The 22,449-nt window shown below is 33.8% G+C and overlaps 1 protein-coding gene across 1 annotated transcript; it reads right to left on the bottom strand.

Moving 5' to 3' along the window:
- Positions 1-8,497: 8,497 nt before the first annotated feature.
- On the bottom strand, positions 8,498-20,813 carry LOC143075151 (uncharacterized). Its single transcript, XM_076250474.1, has 2 exons — positions 20,741-20,813; positions 8,498-10,942 (listed from the first exon to the last, which is right to left on the bottom strand). The coding sequence occupies exons 1-2, from the start codon at positions 20,769-20,771 to the stop codon at positions 8,661-8,663; spliced, it is 2,313 nt and encodes a 770-aa protein (XP_076106589.1). The 5' UTR covers positions 20,772-20,813; the 3' UTR covers positions 8,498-8,660.
- Between the last annotated feature and the right edge of the window lie 1,636 nt (positions 20,814-22,449).

Here is a 22,449-nt window from a genome sequence, read left to right as displayed (position 1 = left end):
AAACATGATTAATAGATAACAAAAAGCATCAGGTTTAAAATTCAATACGCCAAAAACGCGCCTTGCCCACACAAGACTCACCAGTGACGCCCAGATATAAAAGATATGTAAGTCAAGATATGAGGCCGACTTAATGAAAGTGGGAATAAACTAATTCAGAAAGTACAGCATTATTAACAGCACCTTTATATAACAGAATAGGTTTAACGCATGAAACAAAAAGCTTTAAATGTGGTAGTAAATTCATCTTTTCAGAAAATAATAATTTTCTAATACAAAATATAGCTTTGCTAGCCTTTTTACATAACTGATCAATTGCTGTAGTAAAAGATCCAGATGGTTTAAAAATTATACCTAGATACTTATTCATCAGTTAACTCTAGTAATTTTCCATTATAATAGAATTTGTGCTTTAATTTTAATAATTTTCCTAGCTTTATTGAATATTATAATCTTGGTTTTATTAAGATTAACAGATAGATTTCATTTTTCACAAAATATATTTAATTTATCTAAAGCATTTTGTAGGCCAGATGCAGATTCTGATATTACTACTAAATCGTCTGCATAAAGAAAACAAGACACTTGTTTATTATCTAGGCATGCCGGATCACATTTGTGGTCAAACATTTCAACCAGTTTATTTATATACAATGAAAATAATGTAGGGCTTAATATACAACCCTGTTTTAATCCTACACATGAGGGAAACGTTTGTGTTAGTCCCTCTTTTAATTTTACAGAGAAAGATACATCTTTGTAGATATCTTTTAAAATATTAAAAAAAGACCCTTTTATATTATATTTTAGTAATTTATGAAAAAGCCCATCTCTATTGATTATGTCAAACGCTTTTCTTAGATCTATAAAACAAGTGTAGAGATGTTTAGATTTTTTAAAGGTCTTGTCAATCAGAGTTTTTAAGGTTAAAATGTGATCACTTGTTCTGCTAACTAAAATTTCCACTCGTGTTGTGTAATCTAAATATTGACGAATTTGCAACTTTGTAAGTTCCCCATTCATATGTAATCCGGTTGGCCAAGTTATCACTATTGATCTGAGATTGTCATGAACTCTTCCAAGCTAAATCTGTTAACCAGAGGATCTAACTATTGTGAGCCTAAATCCATAATTTACAACACATCTTCAACATAGAAATAGATTTAGTGAAATGCCAGACAATGGTCTTAACCGGAAAAAAATCAAAGTGCAAATTCTTTCTGAAATTTTGCATATAAGAACTGAAGGGGTCTATCAATACGTATGCTATGTCTATTTTGAAACCCTCAAAGGTTGCACCTGTCTTACACTAAAGACAAAACAGTTATTTTCCCCACTAATAAATCCCGGAGCAACATGGTGATTTATGTGGTGTAAAGCAAAATACATAAACTGTTTGATAACTAAATTAGGTACCAACTATTTACCCCGATTCTCAAGATCTTCTCCCATGACACTTACTGTAAGGGAAATACAAATAATCAAAGGCGGGTTCTATACATTGCAGTTTCAAATAAAGATGAAGATCTAAGAAATTCCATCACTATACAGGACAATGAGTGTCCTTACAAACAACGTTACGGTACTACAGAAACCTCTTTTCAAATTGTCCATATTAATTTTATTAGCAATCATAGCCGGGCATTAGAGACCAACTCTAGGGGAAGTGTGAATCAGATTTGGTAACTCTAAAACTCACAACTTAATTAGTGGCATAATCACAGACAAAAAACATGACTTCTTTAACGAGTACTATTATCAAGCATTCTCAACTTTAAGACATATTGAAATAATTAGTCTTACTTTGCTTCTAAAAAGTCAATGGCCAAATTAGAAACAAATATTTCGTTCTAGCTATAGGAAGGGATAACACATACTTTGTAAAAAGTCATTCTGATCAAAGAAAACATCAAAAATTTCCATTTTACACATGCTGATATTATTTATGAGAAATGGCTTGAATCAAAAAAGAACTTTAGCTGAATTAACATCTTTGTATACGATATCTGGTAGCAAATCTGATAGGATATTATTACAGATTAATTCCCCAAAAAGTGTAGCTATCAGAGGTTTACTATATGCAACTGTTGAACTGTAATTACAATTAATCTTGTAGTCACAAGTCGGAGTCACTCTTAATTTTGTATTTTGTCGTAACCATAAACATGATAAATATGTACAATACACCTTGAGAGGCATCACTTAAAATTCTGCATTTTTCATTTCTATAAGTACAAAACAGCGTCTTGAAAGGCATTGATCACTATTAAATCTGTGTTTTGACATGTTGACATACCATTAGCTTAAACTTCTACAAAACATGAAACTGATTTGTCCTCTTGAATCTTCAATGCTTTACTCTTGCGTAGGCTTAACAGTTATTAAAAACTTAAAAGCTGTTCCTCTTAGATTACACACCAGAAGTATATCATCGTCTTTATCGAAATAGATAGCATGTGGATGATCGAGGCCATCCGCTAATCCAAGTAGCTCCCTTGCGCGCTTTCCGTCTGATGTCATGGTGACTATATTGTTAGACATGGATCCAGCGACGTAAATATTAGATTGATCATCCAATGCTATTCCCCGCGGGTTATTTAGTATTGCTTTGTCACTGAAAGTCCATACAACTTTACCACTAAAATCGTAACAGGTTACAGTATCCCGATGGTAGTTGGAGAGGAACAGGTTACTCTCGTTTGCGGTTAAATATGTTTCCTGTAAATCTTCATCTTCCTCAAATTCAGCAGGGAAATTGGAGACAGAGAGAGTATCGTAATCTAATACTTTGATACAATTGTCAGTACAGAAAATAAAGACCTGTTTGTTGGAGGTTATTCCATAACACGAATCGTTCATCTTTAGATGTCGTCTAGCAGCTCTGGGTTGATCCATGTCGAATACCTTCATTGACTTACTGCTGTCCCCGGTTGTAACCAATACTCGTTTTTCGTCCAGATAAGCAATATCAAAAACAGACGCAGGGAATAGGTTTATATCTCCTCCAAAGTTCCCTGATATGAACTTTAAAACTTTTGAATGTCGATCGATATCTCTATTCAAGAATAAGGTTATATTTTCTTTAATCATCATACATGCTGTAATTCCAGTTCCATAAACTCTGATCCTCTCAAGTTGTTCAACAATTACACCATCAATTTTAAAGATGTCCATGGTCTGTCCAGCTTTATCAGCTATCTTCTTGAAAGAAAAAACCAACGTTTACTTTCCTTGGTAATACATTACCTATAGATCCAATTGCTTCTTCTTTATTGACAAATGAATCATCAAACATTGTCAAACTCGCAACAAATTTTGACATCATGAAAATCGCCTTTCTCGTACATACTCTGTAATTGTATTTTTATTTGTTGTACAGATTGTTCTAGATTTCGGGTTCCAATGAACGATTGCCTATCTGAAGCACATTCCTTTAAAACTTCGATGTTTTGGGATATCTCATTTACTTGTTTTTTTTCAGTTTCCAAATCCCGTAAGATTCGTGATATACACATTTTGCCCTTAACTTTCGACTGTGATGCTTTTAGTATGAGATCCTGTTCCAACTTATCAAAATGATCATTAATGTTTTTTCTCATATCCTTGATCCTCTCAACGACGTCGTTCTCATTAGTGGGTAACATTTTCAGATTATCTTTGCTTTTGGATATAGCAGTTGCGATGACCGATTCTACATCAAGGAGAGACTTTTCCAACCTCTCTAAAGCAGTTAACGACTTGAAACTCCTTAAAACATCTTCCAATAAAACAACATCATCACATGTTCTATGCTCCATAACAATGCATCTCTTACAAGCTAGACTGTTATGTAATTGACAATGAAATTCAAAAGGATACTCATGTTTGTCACAACGATGTGTTATGTTCTGAATGAAGGAATCTGATGTTTTGTACTGTTCAAAAGGCATGGTCTCGTGAGCTTTAGAGGCTTTAGCTATTCGATGATGTTCTGAGCAATCGCCGCAAAGGTTTTGGTCACATTGTGGACAATATTCTCTAACAGTAGATCTTATATGACGGACGTGACATACGTCACAGACGCAGTTTGTTTCCGTCGCCATCTCTTATTGATTTCTTCCAAGAAAATGATGGATCAATTCTGAAAAGCAAAAGAAATAATTATCATATAGTCTTAACTGACCTGAATTTGTACATAATATATATGCGTCCCTTGAAACGGAGGACCTTAAAATAAATCGAAGTAGATGATGGTTCGATAGGTAATGTGGCAGGATTTTTTTTCAATTGTTCTTCATATATGTGTTTCATAGGCAAAATAAAACTCGGTTAGTGGGATAAATATAGTCGGTTTATTTTACTAAGAAGAGTGGTGCAATTGCATTCCCTAGCCATCGTCATCCGGCATTGTCGCCTTTTTTTTTATGATGTTTCAATAAAAAAATTCATAAGAAATCAAGAAAAATTAAATGTCATAATTAAATTTGCACCAATGATTTGCTGAGAACAGATATTTCGCTAGTGAGGAGAAATGTAAAAATAGCACAAAAATAGAAAGGAGCATAACCTGTATCACACCAACAACTGGTTTTAGAATAAATGTGTTGATTACCGATGCAATAACCCTATCAGTGTAATAATAAATATTAGTTGTACATCTTTGAATGTTGCTCACCTAGGTCTATGTGCATATTAAACAAAGGACACACATTATAGACAAAAATGATATTCATGACAAAATTCTCTGTGTTTTGGTGATGATGACTGGTTTGTAAATCTTACTTTACTGAACATTCTTGCTATTTACAATTATCCTTATCTATAATGAAGAAGAGAAGATTTTTGTAAAAAATTACAAAAAAACTATGATATTTGTGAAAAATTTACTTAAACGAGCATTACCTCTTTATGGGGTTAATTGACTATTTCGGTTATGTTGATTTATTTGTAGAACTTGCTTTGCTAGCAATTTTGCTGTGTCAAATTTATCACTTTCTATAATATTATTCAAGATAATAACCAAAAACTTCAAACTTTCTTAAAAATTACCAATTCATGGGTTGTCTGATGCGTCTGAAAATGACCCGGGTGATATATATCTTGACCGTATGAACATTTTTACGCCGTGTCAGATTTCCTCTAAATGCTTTAGTTTCAGAGATATAAGCCAAAGACTGCATTTTTACTTCATATTCTTTTTTTAGCCATGGCGGCCATCTTAATTGATTAGAGGGGTCATCTGATACGTTTTTAAACAAGATACCCTAAGAATAACTTAGGTCAAGTTTGTTTTGATTTGGCCCAGTGGTTTCAGATAGATTTTTGTCAAAGTTAACGGACGATGACGACGACGACGACGGACGCCAAGTGATGAAAAAAACTCACTTGGTCCTTTGGGCGAGGTGAGCTTAAAAGGGGGATGGCTCTCAGGCAATTGATGCATACTAGTAATTGTATAGAAAACATTTTTAATCGCTGCAATTTTCTTTTTCGTATTTCGCTAACCGAGTCCCTGTAGTATTTGTTATTTAAATTGAAACATCAGCCAAAAGGTTATGAGTTTAAAATATCTTCTGTCTCATTCGACATGAGCATGACAGTTGACGTCAATTACCAATTGACAAATACAGAAAAGAAGCAAATAATCTAATTTAAATTGTATACCTCTTATATACTGCTTGTAAATCTTTAAATAATTTGGTCTACTAAACTATTGCTACTTACCTAAAGAATGAGCAGTGTTAACAAACTACACTCAGATTCATAGGGACAGTATGGAACGGGGAATGACACATGATGAATAAGTCAGGATAAAATTCGTATTGAAACAAGCAAAAATAAACAGACATTATTAATATGTGTGGCAGTGTTTATATGAAAAAGTGCCCGTGTTGGATACAATGCAAATGTTAAAAAACGTAAACAGTGATAAACACAGGATGGAAATGATTAATTCTTCTCTTTTTATCATTAGAAAATCTGTACACAGTCAGTTACTTCTTGGTTATACATGTCTGCACATTATGCCACCTTTTTTTCAATCGTGAAAATGGAAGCCATTTTTAATTTAGGCTTGCACTTGATAAATTTATTGATATATCATTGGGGGACGACCGTTTAAAAGCTTAAAATAAATAACCTAGAGCATAAGATAGGATGAAAATAAATATAATGCAACACAAAATGCAATAATCAATCGTATACAAAATTTCAAATAACACTTACAGCCTAGACTAATTTCTCTAGATAACACACACAAAAAAATGGCCATCAACTTTTGTTGTTTTTGACCACGCAACATAAGTTATACATTTTAAGATAATAAATTTACCCTCTTCAGTATATTTCTTGAATAAAATATATCATTTCTTTGATGCTTTTTTCTGGACAAAACAGTAACGAGTCGACTGAACGTAAAAAGATTTATTTATAAAAAGGAGATGTGGTATGATTGCCAATGAGACAACTCACCATAAGAGACCAAATGACACAGAAATTAACAACTACATGTCACTACAAGGCCTTCAACAATGAGCAAAAGCCATACTGTATAGCCAATTATAAAAGACCCCGAAATGACAATGCAAAACAATTCAAATGAGAAAACTAAGTTAGTATTTGCGTTTAGATTTTGCCAATTTTGCCAATTTTTGCTTGAATAACTGTTGCCTAGGCCGAGATGCAATTCAATGCTTTTAATAGATCAAACGTTTTTTTTTTTCTTTCAGTGTTTTATTTTCAGTGGAATTAACATAATTGATGCATTGAATATTTAAAAGTATTAGCACCTGACATAAAATGATTTCCGGTTGTTTTATGAAAATGTGCATTTAATTTTAAAAGGTTACACATATCTCTTAGCTCTGTACTGAAATGTTAGTAAATTGAAGATGCAAAACATTTTAACATATAAAGTATACCTACTTTAAACCATTAAAGGCCATATAAACCATTGTAAACAATCCAGTAGGGAAACTGTTAGTGTCGTTTGTTGATGTGGTACATATATATAAGTGTTTCTCGATTCTAGTTGTTTATATAGATAAGACCGTTGGTGTTCCTGTTTATCTTTTTTTAGATTTTGTTTGAGTTGTTGTCTACTTGGCTGTTGTTAAATCAATGATTATCTCATATATCTCTGTACCAGTCCTATTCTTATTTGATTGATTCATTGTTGCTAGTTAAACGTCCATAACCGTGACAATTATTTCATGCATATTCAGGACGAGAAAATATTCACGCTTTATTACCTTTTATAAGTACTTCTGAAAAGCTTACCCTTTAATGATCTGCCAAACCTCGAAAAAATAAGGAGCAGGTACACCCTAGATTTACTAATTTTAAGTAGCTTTATTCTGCTTCCGATTCGAATTGCTCCAAGTTGCATTTTTCTTTTGTGTATATGTCGAAGATGTTACCTTTTTGAGATCCTTTCTTTTGCATATATTTCAAAGTAACGCATAAAGTTGTATGTCTATTTCAATTTCGCCTTCGTGTTTTCTCTATAAAAAAGTGTCTACTACTAAACATAGATACTCTCTTGAGCTGACTTTTGAAAATTATGATGAACAAGACAAAAGTTACTAGTCTGGCTGCAATTATTCATCATCCAAAGGAACAAGGATTACTTTTGCAAAACCTTGTCTGTCCAATACCTTAACGTTTTTTGTCTCCCATTCCCAAAATGTGTGCCAATAACATTTATTGGATATTTTGTCATAATTAAAGAAATATTTAAGCAGCAAAAATGGTTTAAAATTGAACATAAAACAATCTTAACTTTTGAATCTGGTACCATATTTTGAAGTGTGGATGCAAAGTAAACTACATTTAACTTCTGTATTTTGTTTCAGTGTTGTATTATAATTGATAATGGAAACGGTGAATTGTAAAAGAGACAACGAATCGACAAAGGAGAAGAAGAGAAGTCCAATGTTACCAATTGGTCGCCAACGCAGCGAGAAAAAAAAAAGAGCTTCAGCTGGCCCCTAAACATGCTAAATAATAATGAATACTAGTTCAGCGAAATATACTCAACACTAAATCCCGAACAATACAAATGAACTAAATTAAAACACAGACAAGTCTTAACAGGCTAGAGGTCCCCGACTTAGAACTAGCGCAAAAATGTGGAGGACTAAACATTAGTTGTGAGACCTCAACCCTCTACCTACACTCTTATCAATATGGAATAAACAAACATATAGCAAAGGGCACAGTAAACCCAATTTTAAAAGAAGTCCGAGTCCGATGAGAGAACAGGTATCAGACGAAACAAACAGCATGACAATGACAATGTTCAACATAGATTAACAAAGGACTACTAACAGTTATTTACTACGTGTCAGCTCCAGACCTCAATTAAACTGACGGAAAGATTATGTATACGTTATATAAAAATCAACCACAATACCACCTGTTACTAAGGGGATTTACTATCCTGTAATCATGAATTTTACGAGAACAACGTAACTCGTTTCATGTGAATACCAACAACTGGTTTATATATACTGTCTAGTTTTCAATGTCTATAAAACATTTAATTCAATGAAGATATGATACAACATAAATCTAAAACATAGATGATTGGAACTAAGTTTGAATCAAACTGACTCGCTTAAAAGTTTTCAGTACCCTGAAAATTCATTATATAAAATCCGTTGATGTCCGTAATAGCTTCTTCACAAGAGACTAGTGGTTTTGGTTGCTGCTCTTGTTTTCGAAAATGGACCTTCCAGTATAGCAGACATAGTACTTCCCATTTGCCAAACTATTGAATTTGGACTTATTGACTTTTCCATGGCTTGTAAAAGGAATGGAACACCCTTTTCGACATTGTTTATCGATATGTACGAAAAACCAAGTAAATTCAAAGCAGAGACCTCATAACCAACTTGTCGTTCGGATAAAAGTTTTTCAATAGATTCTAATGCACCCTCAGCAGTAGATTTTTTGTCATTCTTTGTTTCACAGAGAAATAACAAGTAGTAGGCATATACCAAAGGATCATATAGCGCCCAGCTAAGCCATGATGTATACTTCAAAGGTTCGGGTAGAGGTGTTTGAAGTTGAAATTTCACCGCAGGAGGCGACATTGAAGACTCGGTTGGCATGAAGACAACAGCTTGATAAATGGAGCTAAGAAATCGTTCTTTTAGTGTCATATCATTTGACCGGACAAATAATTCGTAGTTTTCTATTTCCATAGGTGTTGGCCCAAATCTGTTCGGCAAAAAATGTGGTACAAATACTGAAAGCCGATGGGAATTTGCAACAATTTCTTCTGCCATCTTCTTACAGCTATCAGTCTCACCAGTCATGTAAAAGTATGTAGCGTATTTCAGCTTACCGGCTGCTGCATCTGATTCCATACCTTCAGTAAGACACTCTGATACTGCTTGAAGATAGTCATGAGTTTTTTCCATGGACGAATTAGATCCAGAGAACTCATTGTACAAAGTAAAAAGGTGAAATCCTAAACTTGATTTGATTGCAGCTTTAATCGGTTCAAGTGTGTTCCTGTAAAATTCATTAACAGATCTATCGTCCAGACGTTTCAGGGTCATGTGATGGCGGGCTATTGTCATGGACAAGGAATCACCTTCTACGGGTGCTATTGTCGTCATGATTTCTAGTCTTGCGTCTTCATACCGAGGAAAGAGTCTAAGGTCATGCTGAAACCATACAGATTTAACATCCACGTCATGCAAGTCGTGTAGGACTGTACTTATACTTTTGGAGCGGGTGTATTGCTGAAGTAATTCTTTAAGATATGGTTCGGTTGACAATGATTTACAACGTAGCAAACATTTCCAACCTTCTTTCACAAAACCACTGAACAAATCTACCAATTTCCGTTGTTCATCTTCATTCATGCGCCCCTCTAAAACATTATTTTCTGGAATGAAATAGGCTGGTTCAAATCCGTCTCGTATAAAGGGAAGCATTTGATTTACACATGCCATGAAGGCATCTGTAATCCTTTCCTCACACCAGATAGCACTTTCTGTTTTTTCTAAAGCCCAGAATAAGGCATTTTTCATATGGAATGATGACAGCACTTGAGGAACTTCCTCGGCGATAACATCCTTTAAAAGCATTTTAAGAAGCGCATAGCATTTATGTTGTATGTTGTTAAAAGTTCGTAAAAGAACCCGTTCAGACAAAGCAAATGATAGCCTCCATTCCAAATGTCGAGTTTTGCTTCCAAGAAAGCCAACTGGGACAATTTCACAGCCTTTTGAAACAACTGAATCAACGTCTTTTTGTATTGGCCAATTTCTAGGTAGGCGCATTTTCCATTCAGTCGCCTGTCTTGGCCATTCATGAAAATGGAAGCAAGGAACGGAATCATGAAGAGGTTCTTCTTTTGTTTCATCAGAAAAGCAAAGCGAAGGTCCGTGTTCTAAAATTTCCTCCTCGTCTGGAAATGAAACAGCATAGTTATATGAACTTTGCATCACCCATGCTGGTCGCTCTGGAATCAGCTGGTACCTGTTGAAAGCTGTTTTAAATTTGTAAGAAGAAAGAAAAAAAATTCCTTCTTCCTCGAAACAATAAGATTTTGCTCCATTGGGTGTCAGAGAGAAAATGTTGTTTTCCATTAATGGCCCTTCTTTGTAAAGCCGAAGTCGCGTGTAACCTGGATGGGTATTTTCATCAGCTAATTCAAAAATATGACCTGTATTTTCATCATGTACATTTCCTTCCTTCTCCTTTATAGACACGTAAGAAAAACGCAACATGGTATCAATATCTGTCATGTATCCTTTCCAACCAATCCCGTCCATTATGCTTCCTGTGAGAATTGTATTCTGATAATCGGGTTGATAATCTACTGCGTTCGCTAATACTTCAAGCCTCGAAAACATGGACACCTTTGAACGAACATGTTCATCTGATAACTCGAGCGCATCAAGTGTTTTTGACAAAAGTAAGGATTCATTCTTACAGTCTTCCATTTCTGAAAAGGAAAAATGAAATAAAATTTACACCTTTTTGTTTGCTTTTTTTCCTTCTATATTACAGCTTTTACATTAATGCTAGCAAGACAAATCTTTGTTTGGCTTGCTTTCTTTGTTTGTATCATTGTTTGCTCAAGCATGGTAATTAAGATAGGCGGGGCTTCAGCTTGTATACATCATACTTAGATTTTATTGGACGTTATGTCTGAGGTTAAGGACACTTAATTTTAAAACATCACATGACAAATATTCTCACATGTTTTCTCACCTGTAAAAATACAATAATTTGTCAATGAAAGAAAAATATAAACTTTGTTCTTGTATAAGGCTGAGAAACTGGCCTTCAACATTAATTGACCTAATATTGTTTTTATAACATATCAATCTATTAGTTCAGTCAGTTATTTCCATGTCTGTCCTTCGATTATTCAACTCGAGAAAATATTCCAAAAAATGGGAAACTATTGTATCGAAAAGAAAATCGAGTGCACCTTTTTTATGTAAGGGTGTGTTTGAGATGAATATTTTGTCTTGAAAATGTACAAAACAAGAGTATTTGATACATCAACTCTATCATTTTATATAGCAAAGCTACAGGTTGACTTTATAACATAAAAAAAATCACAGTACTAAAAGATGAAATATAGGGGTCAAGTCAAATACCTATCCAAGGGCGTGTTTTTTTGTTCTTCGGTAGTGAGCCAGAAGAGGTCCATTTCTATTTTTTTGCATTGGGAAGATCTTCTGGCTCTCTTCCACCTCTTCTTTTTAAATAGGTGGTTTAGACAGCAGAAGCACAAAACAAACATGGCGTCGTTTAGTCTAAATGACATTCATAAATTAATGAATGAAGATATACTAGAATGTGAGCTTTGTTATAAACGTTTTTATGGTATGACAGCCTTTGTAGGACATATCTGTAGGACGATAAGCTGGATGAATATAAGAACTACACGGACAGTAACAGTTAAGGGACAACTATTTGAAATTCTAGAGACGGAATTTTGATTCTTCTTTAGGTACAGAAAACCATCAACGTTTTGAAGATTACTTTCCGGCGTATGCCTGATTGAGGTTGCTAGTTTATTTCAATTTTTCTTTTATTTATTAAACTTTACAATTTTATTGAACTTTTAATTTTTTACATTTTTTTTATTATATTTTCATTAGTGATTAACGCTAATTTCAATACTCATGATTGGGCTAGTAGTCATTTTAAATCAATAGATGAGGAATGAAAAAGGAAAGAGGACATCATTATTCATTTTAATTTGTCGCTAATCATGCCTATTTCTGTTTTGCTCTTACCAGGCAACCATATTCATAAACGAAAATCTCCTGTCCCCCATCCCAACAAATAGATAAATATCAGATGTTTTTTTCTTATCTAACACAAGTTTAAATTGATGCTAATTTTTAACGCCCAGTGGCAAATATTTCATGCATGTTCAGGAAAACACGAGAGAAAAAGTCGGGTATATAATATTAAAGCGAAGAGATGTGATATTATTGCTGATGACGCAACTATCATAATATGAAGTAGTTGATGGAAGCAATAATAGGAAACCGTAAGGCCTTCAACAATAAATTAAACCCGATACTTAAAGCCGTTTATAAAACGCCATGCAAGTTTGAAACAATTCAAACGATAAAACTAATATGGTCTAATTATACAAATCAAAACAATTTGAAAAAATACCAAATATGAGTTGAGACATGAACCAACGACAAACACTAAACTACATGCTCCTGACTTGGGACAGGTTCATAAAGAATATGGCAGAAGTTGATCATATAAAAACGAAGATGTGGTATGATTGCCAATGAGACAACTCTTCACAAGAGACCAAATGATACAAAAATTAACAGCCATAGGTCACCTGACCATATGGCTTTTAACAATAAGCAAAGCCAATACAACATAGTGAGCTATAAAAGCCACCGAAATCACAAATGTAAAACAATTCAAAGGAGAAAACTAACGGCCTAATTAATGTATAAAATAAAGTGAACGAAAAACAAAGAAGTAACACAGCAACAAACGGCAACCACCGAGTTCCTGTCCCAAGTCAGTAGCCTGTAAGTCACTGACTTACAGGCTCCTAACTTGGGACAGGCACATACATACAGAATGTGGCGGGATTAAACATAGTAGCGGGATCCCAACCAGGGACAGTGATTTAACAGTACAACAACTAGTTTGTGAGAGCTCGATCCTCCTCGAAGCTGAAACAGTAGTGTAGCAGTACAATATAAGAACAACCTGTGCAAATCAGTTGCAATTTGATTAACTGAAAAGGTCGGTACGAGATACTCAAAAGAAACCGGCCAACTAACATACGACCATAGACTCAAAACATCAAACTAAGAGTATTTGCAATTACTGGAAGTGTTCAAAGCTAGTTGCAACTAGTTCTAAAATAAATCTTGTTCTCCCAGACTGAAGTATCAATCAGTACACAACCAACTGATAAAGTTTATTAAAAAGAAAAGTATAGGAAATGTCTGGTTTACGTTGCATACTAACATATGGATCGATATATAATGAAAGCATTTGAAAAGTGGTAGTCCGAAGGTTTTGTCAATCGAAATTTTGCATTAGAAATAATAGTTAGGACCGGATAAGATTTTCTTCAAGGACCGGTACCACCAGAAAAAAATGATTTTGAGAACTTTCTGAAAGCTTTGCTTTATACAAAAATAATCCAGTTCGGTTACTTTAAAAAATAAATAGATAGACTAAGATGTCCTTTTTTGTAAATTGATCCGAGTCATTTTCCAGACAAATATTAACGAATTCTTGTGCAGGATAAGATTATTCTTAAAAATCAAATAGTGGGGGATAAAACCTGATTTGTTTAGCAACATTGAATTGAAGAAAAGCATAAAGAAAATTGTAACGAACAGAGTACAATTTTACAGTCCTTCTACTCTACATGGTCTACTGGACGTATCTTAATTTTCTAAAAAAAAATCGTAAACTTAATTCAGTTCATCCAACATAACAAGAACCTGCTGTATTCGACGGCAATTTAATCTTTTATTTTATTGATCTTCCGTAGAATATCTCCAGAAGAGGTCCAGATTCATTTTTTTGAACTCTTCACCAGAAGACATTCTGGTGATGTACAGAAGAGACCAATAAAACACGCCCCAATGGATCACAAAATCAGAGTAGGTGTGTTCGAATAGCTATTTTACTAAAAGTGCTTGACGACAGTCTTTACGTTGGATCTCTGAAAAAAAAAATGATCTTCCGTTTCTACGATTGTGAAAATGAACGTGCGAAATAGGAAGATAATTTCGACGAAGTAGAATCCTGTCTGTATTGTATATTTACAGGTAAGGAAACATGTGAGAATACGTGTCATGTGATGTTTTAAAATTTAGTGTCCTTAACCTCCAACATAACGTCCAATAAAATTTAAGACTGATGTATACAAGCTGAAGCCCCGCCTATCTTAATTACCATGCTTGAGCAAACATTGATACAAACAAAGCAAGCAAGCCAAACAAAGATTTGTCTTGCTAGCATTAATGTAAAAGCTGTAATGCTACTGTTGTGTTTTGATTTGTTTTCTTACAACAAAACTACACAGACGGAGTTTTAATAATTTATAGACGTATCTCCTGAACACCCAAATTCAATCATATACCGGTATATTGTAGATATATAAAAACAATTTTATTTACACTTCCCCAATTCTTGTAATGTACAGATATCAGATACCAAGACCTGAGGATTTTACAGTGCATCTCTATAAAGGAAGAAGATTAGTCCAGTAAACTAGTGGAACCAAAGAAACACCTTGAAGATCCATATCCTCGTGTTCAACGAGGAGGTTCTTTGAAACTGATGTATGTTTATATAATCTGGTGAACAGATACATCTTATATAGCATAACCATATACATTGATACTCACTTGAAGATTATAAGATCAATACCGTAATCGACCTTTTCCAACTCAAGATTCCTTCTAAGATGAAAGATAACAGATAAAGACAAAGGACGTTATTTAGTCGTCTAAAAAGTAAATTTCATGGTCTATACTAATCTTTTCTTAAATTCTGGAACAGAAAATGAAATAGATACCAAACTCAAAGTTTAATGTTTTCAAATTGACATCTTCATTACGGGTAGATATTCCAAAGTCAAAGACAAAAAATAAGATAATTCAGACAATATAAAAGCAAGACGAATCAGTATAATCACTTAAATCCGAGCCAATTGCAATTGGTGAAAATATCCCGTTGCGTCATTAGAAGAACATCACAACAAATGTAAGCCCCTCTGTTCTTTTCATGCTTAAATTTCCCCCGGTTCAGTTTGTAATCCGGATTTGTTTTCTCTCAATTGATTTATGGACTGCGGATAACTACTGTTGCCTTTTTTGAACTGTCTCTAACATATATTTGGCGTGTGATGTCAGATTTTGGATATTGATTGCTTAAAATGTTTAATCTTCATGTAAAAGGTACAAACTTATCAAGAGTATAAGGCTTATTATAAAGTGTATATGCCAGATTTGAGTCAGTAAAACAAAATCAGAACAAAACCATGCCACTTTGGACTATACACTTAGCCCGCTTGTCCTGGTTTTGTTTTCAATAGAAATAAATCATAAGAAAAAATGGTATACAGATGACTAGTTAATTAACACACTCCTCGAGCAAAGGTATCATGGAATCTACATTTCAAGATACACGTAAAAGTTGCATGCATGGTAACATGAATGTGTTTAATAGCATCGTTCATGTCTTGTTGAATCTAATTTAGTTTTTGGACCATGAATAAAAACGGCATAAGACCCCAAATTGGACATTTAAATTAATAATCAAAGAAAATCGAAAAGAAAGTGTAAAAGAAGAAATAACAAACATAATTATAAAACTACTACACAGAAACAAATGAATGACAACAAGAACTTCCAACCAAACACGGGAGTTATTTCACTTGCTATTGACGGGTAGCTATGAAGATTATTTGCCACCTGTTGCTGAAGGTTACACCATAATCGGTAATCAGTCTTCTTCATAGATGTCATAATCAAGAAGAGAGAACGGGATTGCGGGTACGACAATTAGAAAATATCGTTTTTCTTCTCTCACACCAATATTCCACAACGTCAACCAATTCAGATGGCGTCCATTAAACTTTCGAAGGAATAACTTAAATTTCCTACTTTTAACCCTTAGTGGAATAGATTCCTTTTAAATCGCAACTCTATTTTAAGTAAATTATCACAGGAACACCATCTGGAAAGTTCATACGATTAAAAAGCTGTTATAAAGTGATTTGTTTTGTCGTACAGTTTTGTTCTCAACTGATCCGCGCTATCAATTCGTAGATGCAAGTCAAGATATGAGGCAGACTCATCTATATCTATGATACCATCCTGTTTTCCAATTTCGATAAGATAGGTGCGTTCAACATAGTCACCAAACTTTTTATCATTTTACGTAATAAGTCATAATCCATGTAGCGCAACGTACAGTTAAAAGATAATGCTAGAAATTTTGTCATGAGAAGATCCTTTAGAAAGTTAATCATGTGAAAAAGAAAAAAAGCCACAAAAAGACCAAACTTGGTTCAAATAAGAATGCCGATTGTGTCGAAAATATTTCATCAAATCGTAAAGATTGCGTAGTGCATAAAAAAAGGCATTCTGATTATGTCAGTTTTAGATCAGTTTTTGTTTAAATCAACTTTTTCTCGAAGTATGATTTATCCCTTCTTAAACAATTTTAAGGTATGCGTATCTATGTTGTCCATTTTTAACTTATTTAATAAAATCGTGCAATAAATTTTATTCTTTAAATTTACAATAAGGAATACCAGTGAAGAGGAATATAATTTAAAATGTTTTTTTCTACTGCGAAAGGAAAATGACTTAGATGATATAATCTCTAAAAAAAAAAACCTCATCATAGATACCTGGATTAAATTTTGAATTTACGCCAGACACGCGTTTCGTCTAAAAAGACTTATCAGCGACGCTCGAATCCCAAAAAGTTGAAAAGGTCAAATAAAGAACGAAGATGAAGAGCATTGAGGACCAAAATTCCTAAAAGTTTTGCCAAATACAGCTACGGTAATCTATTCATGAGGTAAAAAAGCCTTAGTATTTCTAAAATTCAAAAGTGTTGTAAACAGTTTATTTATAAATATGACCATATCAATGCTTATTATTTTCTGCACAGAAGTGTTGACTACTGGGCTGGTGATACCCTCGGGGTTAAAACTCCCTGAGCAGTGGCATCGACCCAGTGAGTGTAAATAAATTCATCATAGATACCAGGATTCAATTTGTATTTACGCCAGACGCGTGTTTCGTCTAACATGTAATAAAAAAAAATCTAACTACATCAGACTGAAACCGCCCAGCTTTGATTGCTGTTAAATAGATGATAATGATTTGATAAAGGATTTCGTGGAACATTTGGTTAACCCAGCAATATAACCGATTGTTTGCAAGTACACTTATGTTCATTTATTTTGGTATCCGGTACTGAAGGACTATCCAGTTCTTCATCCTGTCCAAAGGAGATTAAAACAGACCTCTGATTATTTAGGATTTCCTCTTTCGTAAGTGTCATTGGAATTATGTCGAGTTTCCAGGTGAATTGCCAATACTGTAATGAACCCACAATCGCATATCTGTCCTAGTATCACACACTAATACTGTAACAACTTTTTGGTTTACAGCGCTTCAATAATTGATAAGCTTTGGATTTTCAAATAAATTAGCGACGGGCATCACCGCAGAGACACTTATTGTTGAAATTAAACGAGACCTCATTTTGTGTGTCGCTTCTCTTCCTTCCACGATAAATTAATCATCATGCCTCTGTGTTCTGTTGGTAATATGCGTAATCGCATTTGTCATCCGTTCTTATGATTATTCAGATTGAGTTATTTTTGGAGAAAAACGACAAAAAAAGAGTCCGTCATCAGACTGACTTTTAGTCATAGATAAGACTTCCGGTTTGAAACATGCACACAAGTACAACCTATCGTATGATAGATAAACAAGAGTGCACACGCTGAAATGTCTCGCCTTCTATACTAATCATTGATATTATGTTGATAGTCCTAAGTATAAAGCTAAGCTTTAATACAACTGTCACATAAACTTAACATTAACCAAGATAACTAAACAAAGACCAATTAACCTTGAAAATGAGGTCAAGGTCATATGAACCATGCCAGGCAGACATGTACAGCTAACAATGCTTCTATACAACATATATAGTTGACCTATTACTTATAGTTTAAGAAAAATAGACCAAAACACAAAAACTTAACACTGTGCAATGAACCGTGAAAATGAGGTCATGGTCAAATAAAACCTGCGCGACTGACATGAAGATCATAAAATATTTCCATACACCAAATATAGATGACCTATGGCATATAGTATTAGATAAAAAGACCAAAACTCAAAAACTTAACTTTGACCACTGAACCATGAAAATGAGGTCAAGGTCACATGACATCTGCCCGCTAGATAGGTACACCTTACAATCATTCCATACATCAAATATAGTAGACCTATTGCATATAGTATGAGAAAAACAGACCAAAACACAAAAATTTAACTATAACCACTGAACCATGAAAATGAGGTCAAGGTCAGATGACACCTGCCAGTTGGACATGTACACCTTACAGTCCTTCCATACACCGAATATACTAGCCCTATTGCTTGTAGTATCTGAGATATGGACTTGACCACCAAAACTTAACCTTGTTCACTGATCCATGAAATGAGGTCGAGGTCAAGTGAAAACTATCTGACAGACATGAGGACCTTTCAAGGTACGCACATATCAAATATAGTTATCCTATTACTTATAATAAGAGAGAATTCAACATTACAAAAAATCTGAATCTTTTTTTCAAGTGGTCACTGAACCATGAAAATGAGGTCAAGGACATTGGACATGTGACTGACGGAAACTTCGTAACATGAGGCATCTATATACAAAGTATGAAGCATCCAGGTCTTCCACCTTCTAAAATATAAAGCTTTTAAGAAGTTAGCTAACACCGCCGCCGCCGGATCACTATACCTATATCGAGCTTTCTGCAACAAAAGTTGCAGGCTCGACAAAAAATGAAAAATAAATGAGCCAATCTGAGCGTTCTCCATATCACGATGTTTAGATCGCAAGAACTATTATACCTCCTTAGAGAGGACAATTATTTTTCGCGTTTATCTACATGTGAACTACGATTATACTACTTTAATATATCATGTATATAGAGACTCTCTGTATTCTGTCTACCGTTTTCTTTGAAATGTTTACTATTTAATGGGGTCATACCAGTTGCATATATATTAAAATAAATAAAACATATGGAAACAAGAATGTGTCCATAGTACACGGATGCAATATCGGCACTATATTTACTAAGTTTCGAGTTGATTGAACTTCAACTTCATCAAAAACTACCTCGACCAAAAACTTTAACCTGAAGCGGGACAGACGGACGGACGAACGAACAAACGAACGCACGGATGTACGTACTAAAAAACATTATGCCCATTAATGGGGCATAAAAATGTATTGTTGAAAGTGAAAATAGTGATTTTGCAAAAATGGAATTAGGGTAGAGATTAGAGGGAGGCAAGACCTTTTTCGGGACGTCGGGATCGGGGGTTTTTAAGCTCGGGATTTGGGGATTGATCCTTACGGGATCCGGGAATATATTTTTCGATTTCGGTATTTCGGGATATGAATCCCCCGACCACCCCTCAAATTAGCCTTAGTCGTTTATACAAGATTCATATCCTACCATTGACATGTTAATAAGGCGCTCACAAGAAAAAGCACTGATTGATTGTCCTAGAAGCATATTTTATTAGACTAATTACGGTCTATATATAAGCAGTTACATTTATTTCATGTTTGAAGCGGTCAAATTTTTAATTTAATTTGACTTTTACCAAAAGATGCATTGTAGCAAAGGAGAAGAATAATTGTGGTCTGAGTCCAGAAACACAAAAATTATTGAATTTAACAGCTAGGAAACAAATATCGGACTTCGGAAAAAGGGAGAGGGCTTTTGATACCTTTTTTGAAATTCTCCATACATATTATCTTTTACAAAAATATCATCCTACAACAGTTCACAAGCTGTATATGCCCGCGATTTCGCGGGGGTGTTCTAGTATTGTTGAAATGCACATTACTAATTAAGGGTCAATCTCTTCTAGAAAACGTTACCTAGCTACTGCATGAGAAAGAGGTTAAGGTTAAAATGTCTATTACCAACCGTTTCAAGGCCGCATAATCATGAAACTATAAAAATTGGCTTCATATTGTTTTCAAATATTTTAATGGCGAATCCCGTGATACATTTAACAATGGCACACACAATATGGAAAACCAGTTTTATGAGTTAACTGTGAATAACGAAGTTAATATCATATGTAACAATAATATACAACAAAAGCAGACATGGTCGCGCACCAGATGAACTGAAAGTTTTTTTTTCACAGATGAGTGAAAGGTCGTCGTTGCGACTAACAATGAAGATTAGAAGTCACAAAAATACTGAATTCCAAGGAAAATTTTAAAAAGGAAAGTCCCTAAACAAATGGCAAAATCAAAAGCTCAAACACATCTAACAAATGGATAACAACTTTCATAATCCTGTCTTGGTGCAGGGATTCTTTTTATGTTGAAAATGGTGGATTAAACCTGGTTTTATTTAACAAAAACTGTAATAGATGAACGTGGACAACATTAATACGCATTTAACCAAACGTTAATATATTCAATCGCTTACCTTGAAAGATAACGACTTCCTCAATGTCCATGTATTATACTTCCTCGTGGAATTCCCAACAGTTCAGTGAATACATAGAAAACAAAAGTAGATATATTATATATAGAATCAACCATTTGATTTCATTTAAACAACCTTTAAAAAAAAAAATTTTTTTTTTTAAAGTTTAGTTAAGAAATGTTAGAAATGTTGAAAAAAACACCTGGCATTTAAATATTTTTATCAACTTTTTCTAGAAAATATCAAAGAAAATCCACCGGGATCACTAAACAAATGGTCTGAGGATTTATGTGTTAAATTGATGATTGGTGAAAAATTTACTCTATGGCATTTCAAGTAACACAAAACACTAAACTTCAAAATTTTTAGTTCAAGTTATTACATAGAATTGTATACACAAACTCTTTTCTTTATAATTGTGGTTTTAAATTAATAGAAATAGAATTGTGCATTTTTTGCACTGAATCCAAAGAAAGCTTTTTGCATATCTTTCGGGAATGTATATACAGCAAAAATATTTGGATAGCACTTCAAAATTTATAATTGAAACGTGGATTTAGCCTGAAACATATAGATGCAAAAGAGATTATTTTTGGTATTGGGGAAATTTGTTACCCATATAATAATGTAGAAAAACATGTAATGTTGATTTTAAAATTTTATATTTATAACTGTAAAAATTCAGGAGAAAAACCTTCTGTGAAAGGTAGTAATTCATATTTGAAATAGTGTATAAGAATGGGACAACATACGGTAAATTTCTTATCTATATATTTTGTTTTATATCTTGCTATTTAGAGTTGAAGTAATATGATAATATCTTTAAGACCATTTTTAAAACTGTACATGTGTGTAATCCTGTTTGATTGTGTTCTGTCTATATGTCAAAAATAAAACAAATTACAAAAAAAAAATATGTTAGAAATGTTAACTTTAAACTATTTTTTACATGTCTGCATTGTTACAAATTGAAATTTTATATATAATAAACATGATAACTTCTATCGTTTATATCATATTCAATCATTTATTGACTTTGAAATGTTATGTGATTCCTGCCTGGAAAAGTAAATTATAAGTTTTAAAATTCATAGCCTCCAAAACTCCTCTAATTATTTCGACTTTATCAATGGCTTTGCCTAAGTTTACATCACATTTATTCCTGAAACCGATATCACACAGACTTTTTCACCACTCCTAGCAGCCTTACTGTGACGTCGATAGATGTATATACTAAATCCAGCCTTTTCTCTTATTCAAAAAATTCTGTCATACAGCTCCATCAGCTGGTTAAAACCTCTTCTTTCTCTCATCAAACTCCTTCTTAGAATGTTTTCTATATACATTATTGCAAATGATATGTCGCAGGAGAAGTTTTTCAATAAGGCTTCACTAAAGGTTATTTTATTTTAAAAGAGCACTAGAAAACAAAGTATGTAGAATGAATTTTCGTAAAATATTTTATGACTGGCTAATTTCAGGAAAGGTGTCAAAAGTCTTAGCCTGCGGGTGCCGTGTGGACAGGACAATTTTGTTTTAGCCCTACCCCTTCTTTTTTCGTTTGTTCTCCCAAAATAACCCAAACTTAATAATCATAATAATGGATGAAAAATGCGACTATGCATGGTACCTATAGGACACAGGGGCATGATGATTAGTTAATTGGGGAAGGAAGAGAAGCGACACACAATATGAGGTCTTCTCGTTTA

Source organism: Mytilus galloprovincialis, chromosome 5 (assembly GCF_965363235.1).
Source record: "Mytilus galloprovincialis chromosome 5, xbMytGall1.hap1.1, whole genome shotgun sequence".
Lineage (NCBI taxonomy): Eukaryota > Metazoa > Mollusca > Bivalvia > Mytilida > Mytilidae > Mytilus > Mytilus galloprovincialis.
The sequence above is the reverse complement of the archived record's forward strand: the minus strand, read 5'-3'. Positions and strand labels throughout refer to the sequence as shown.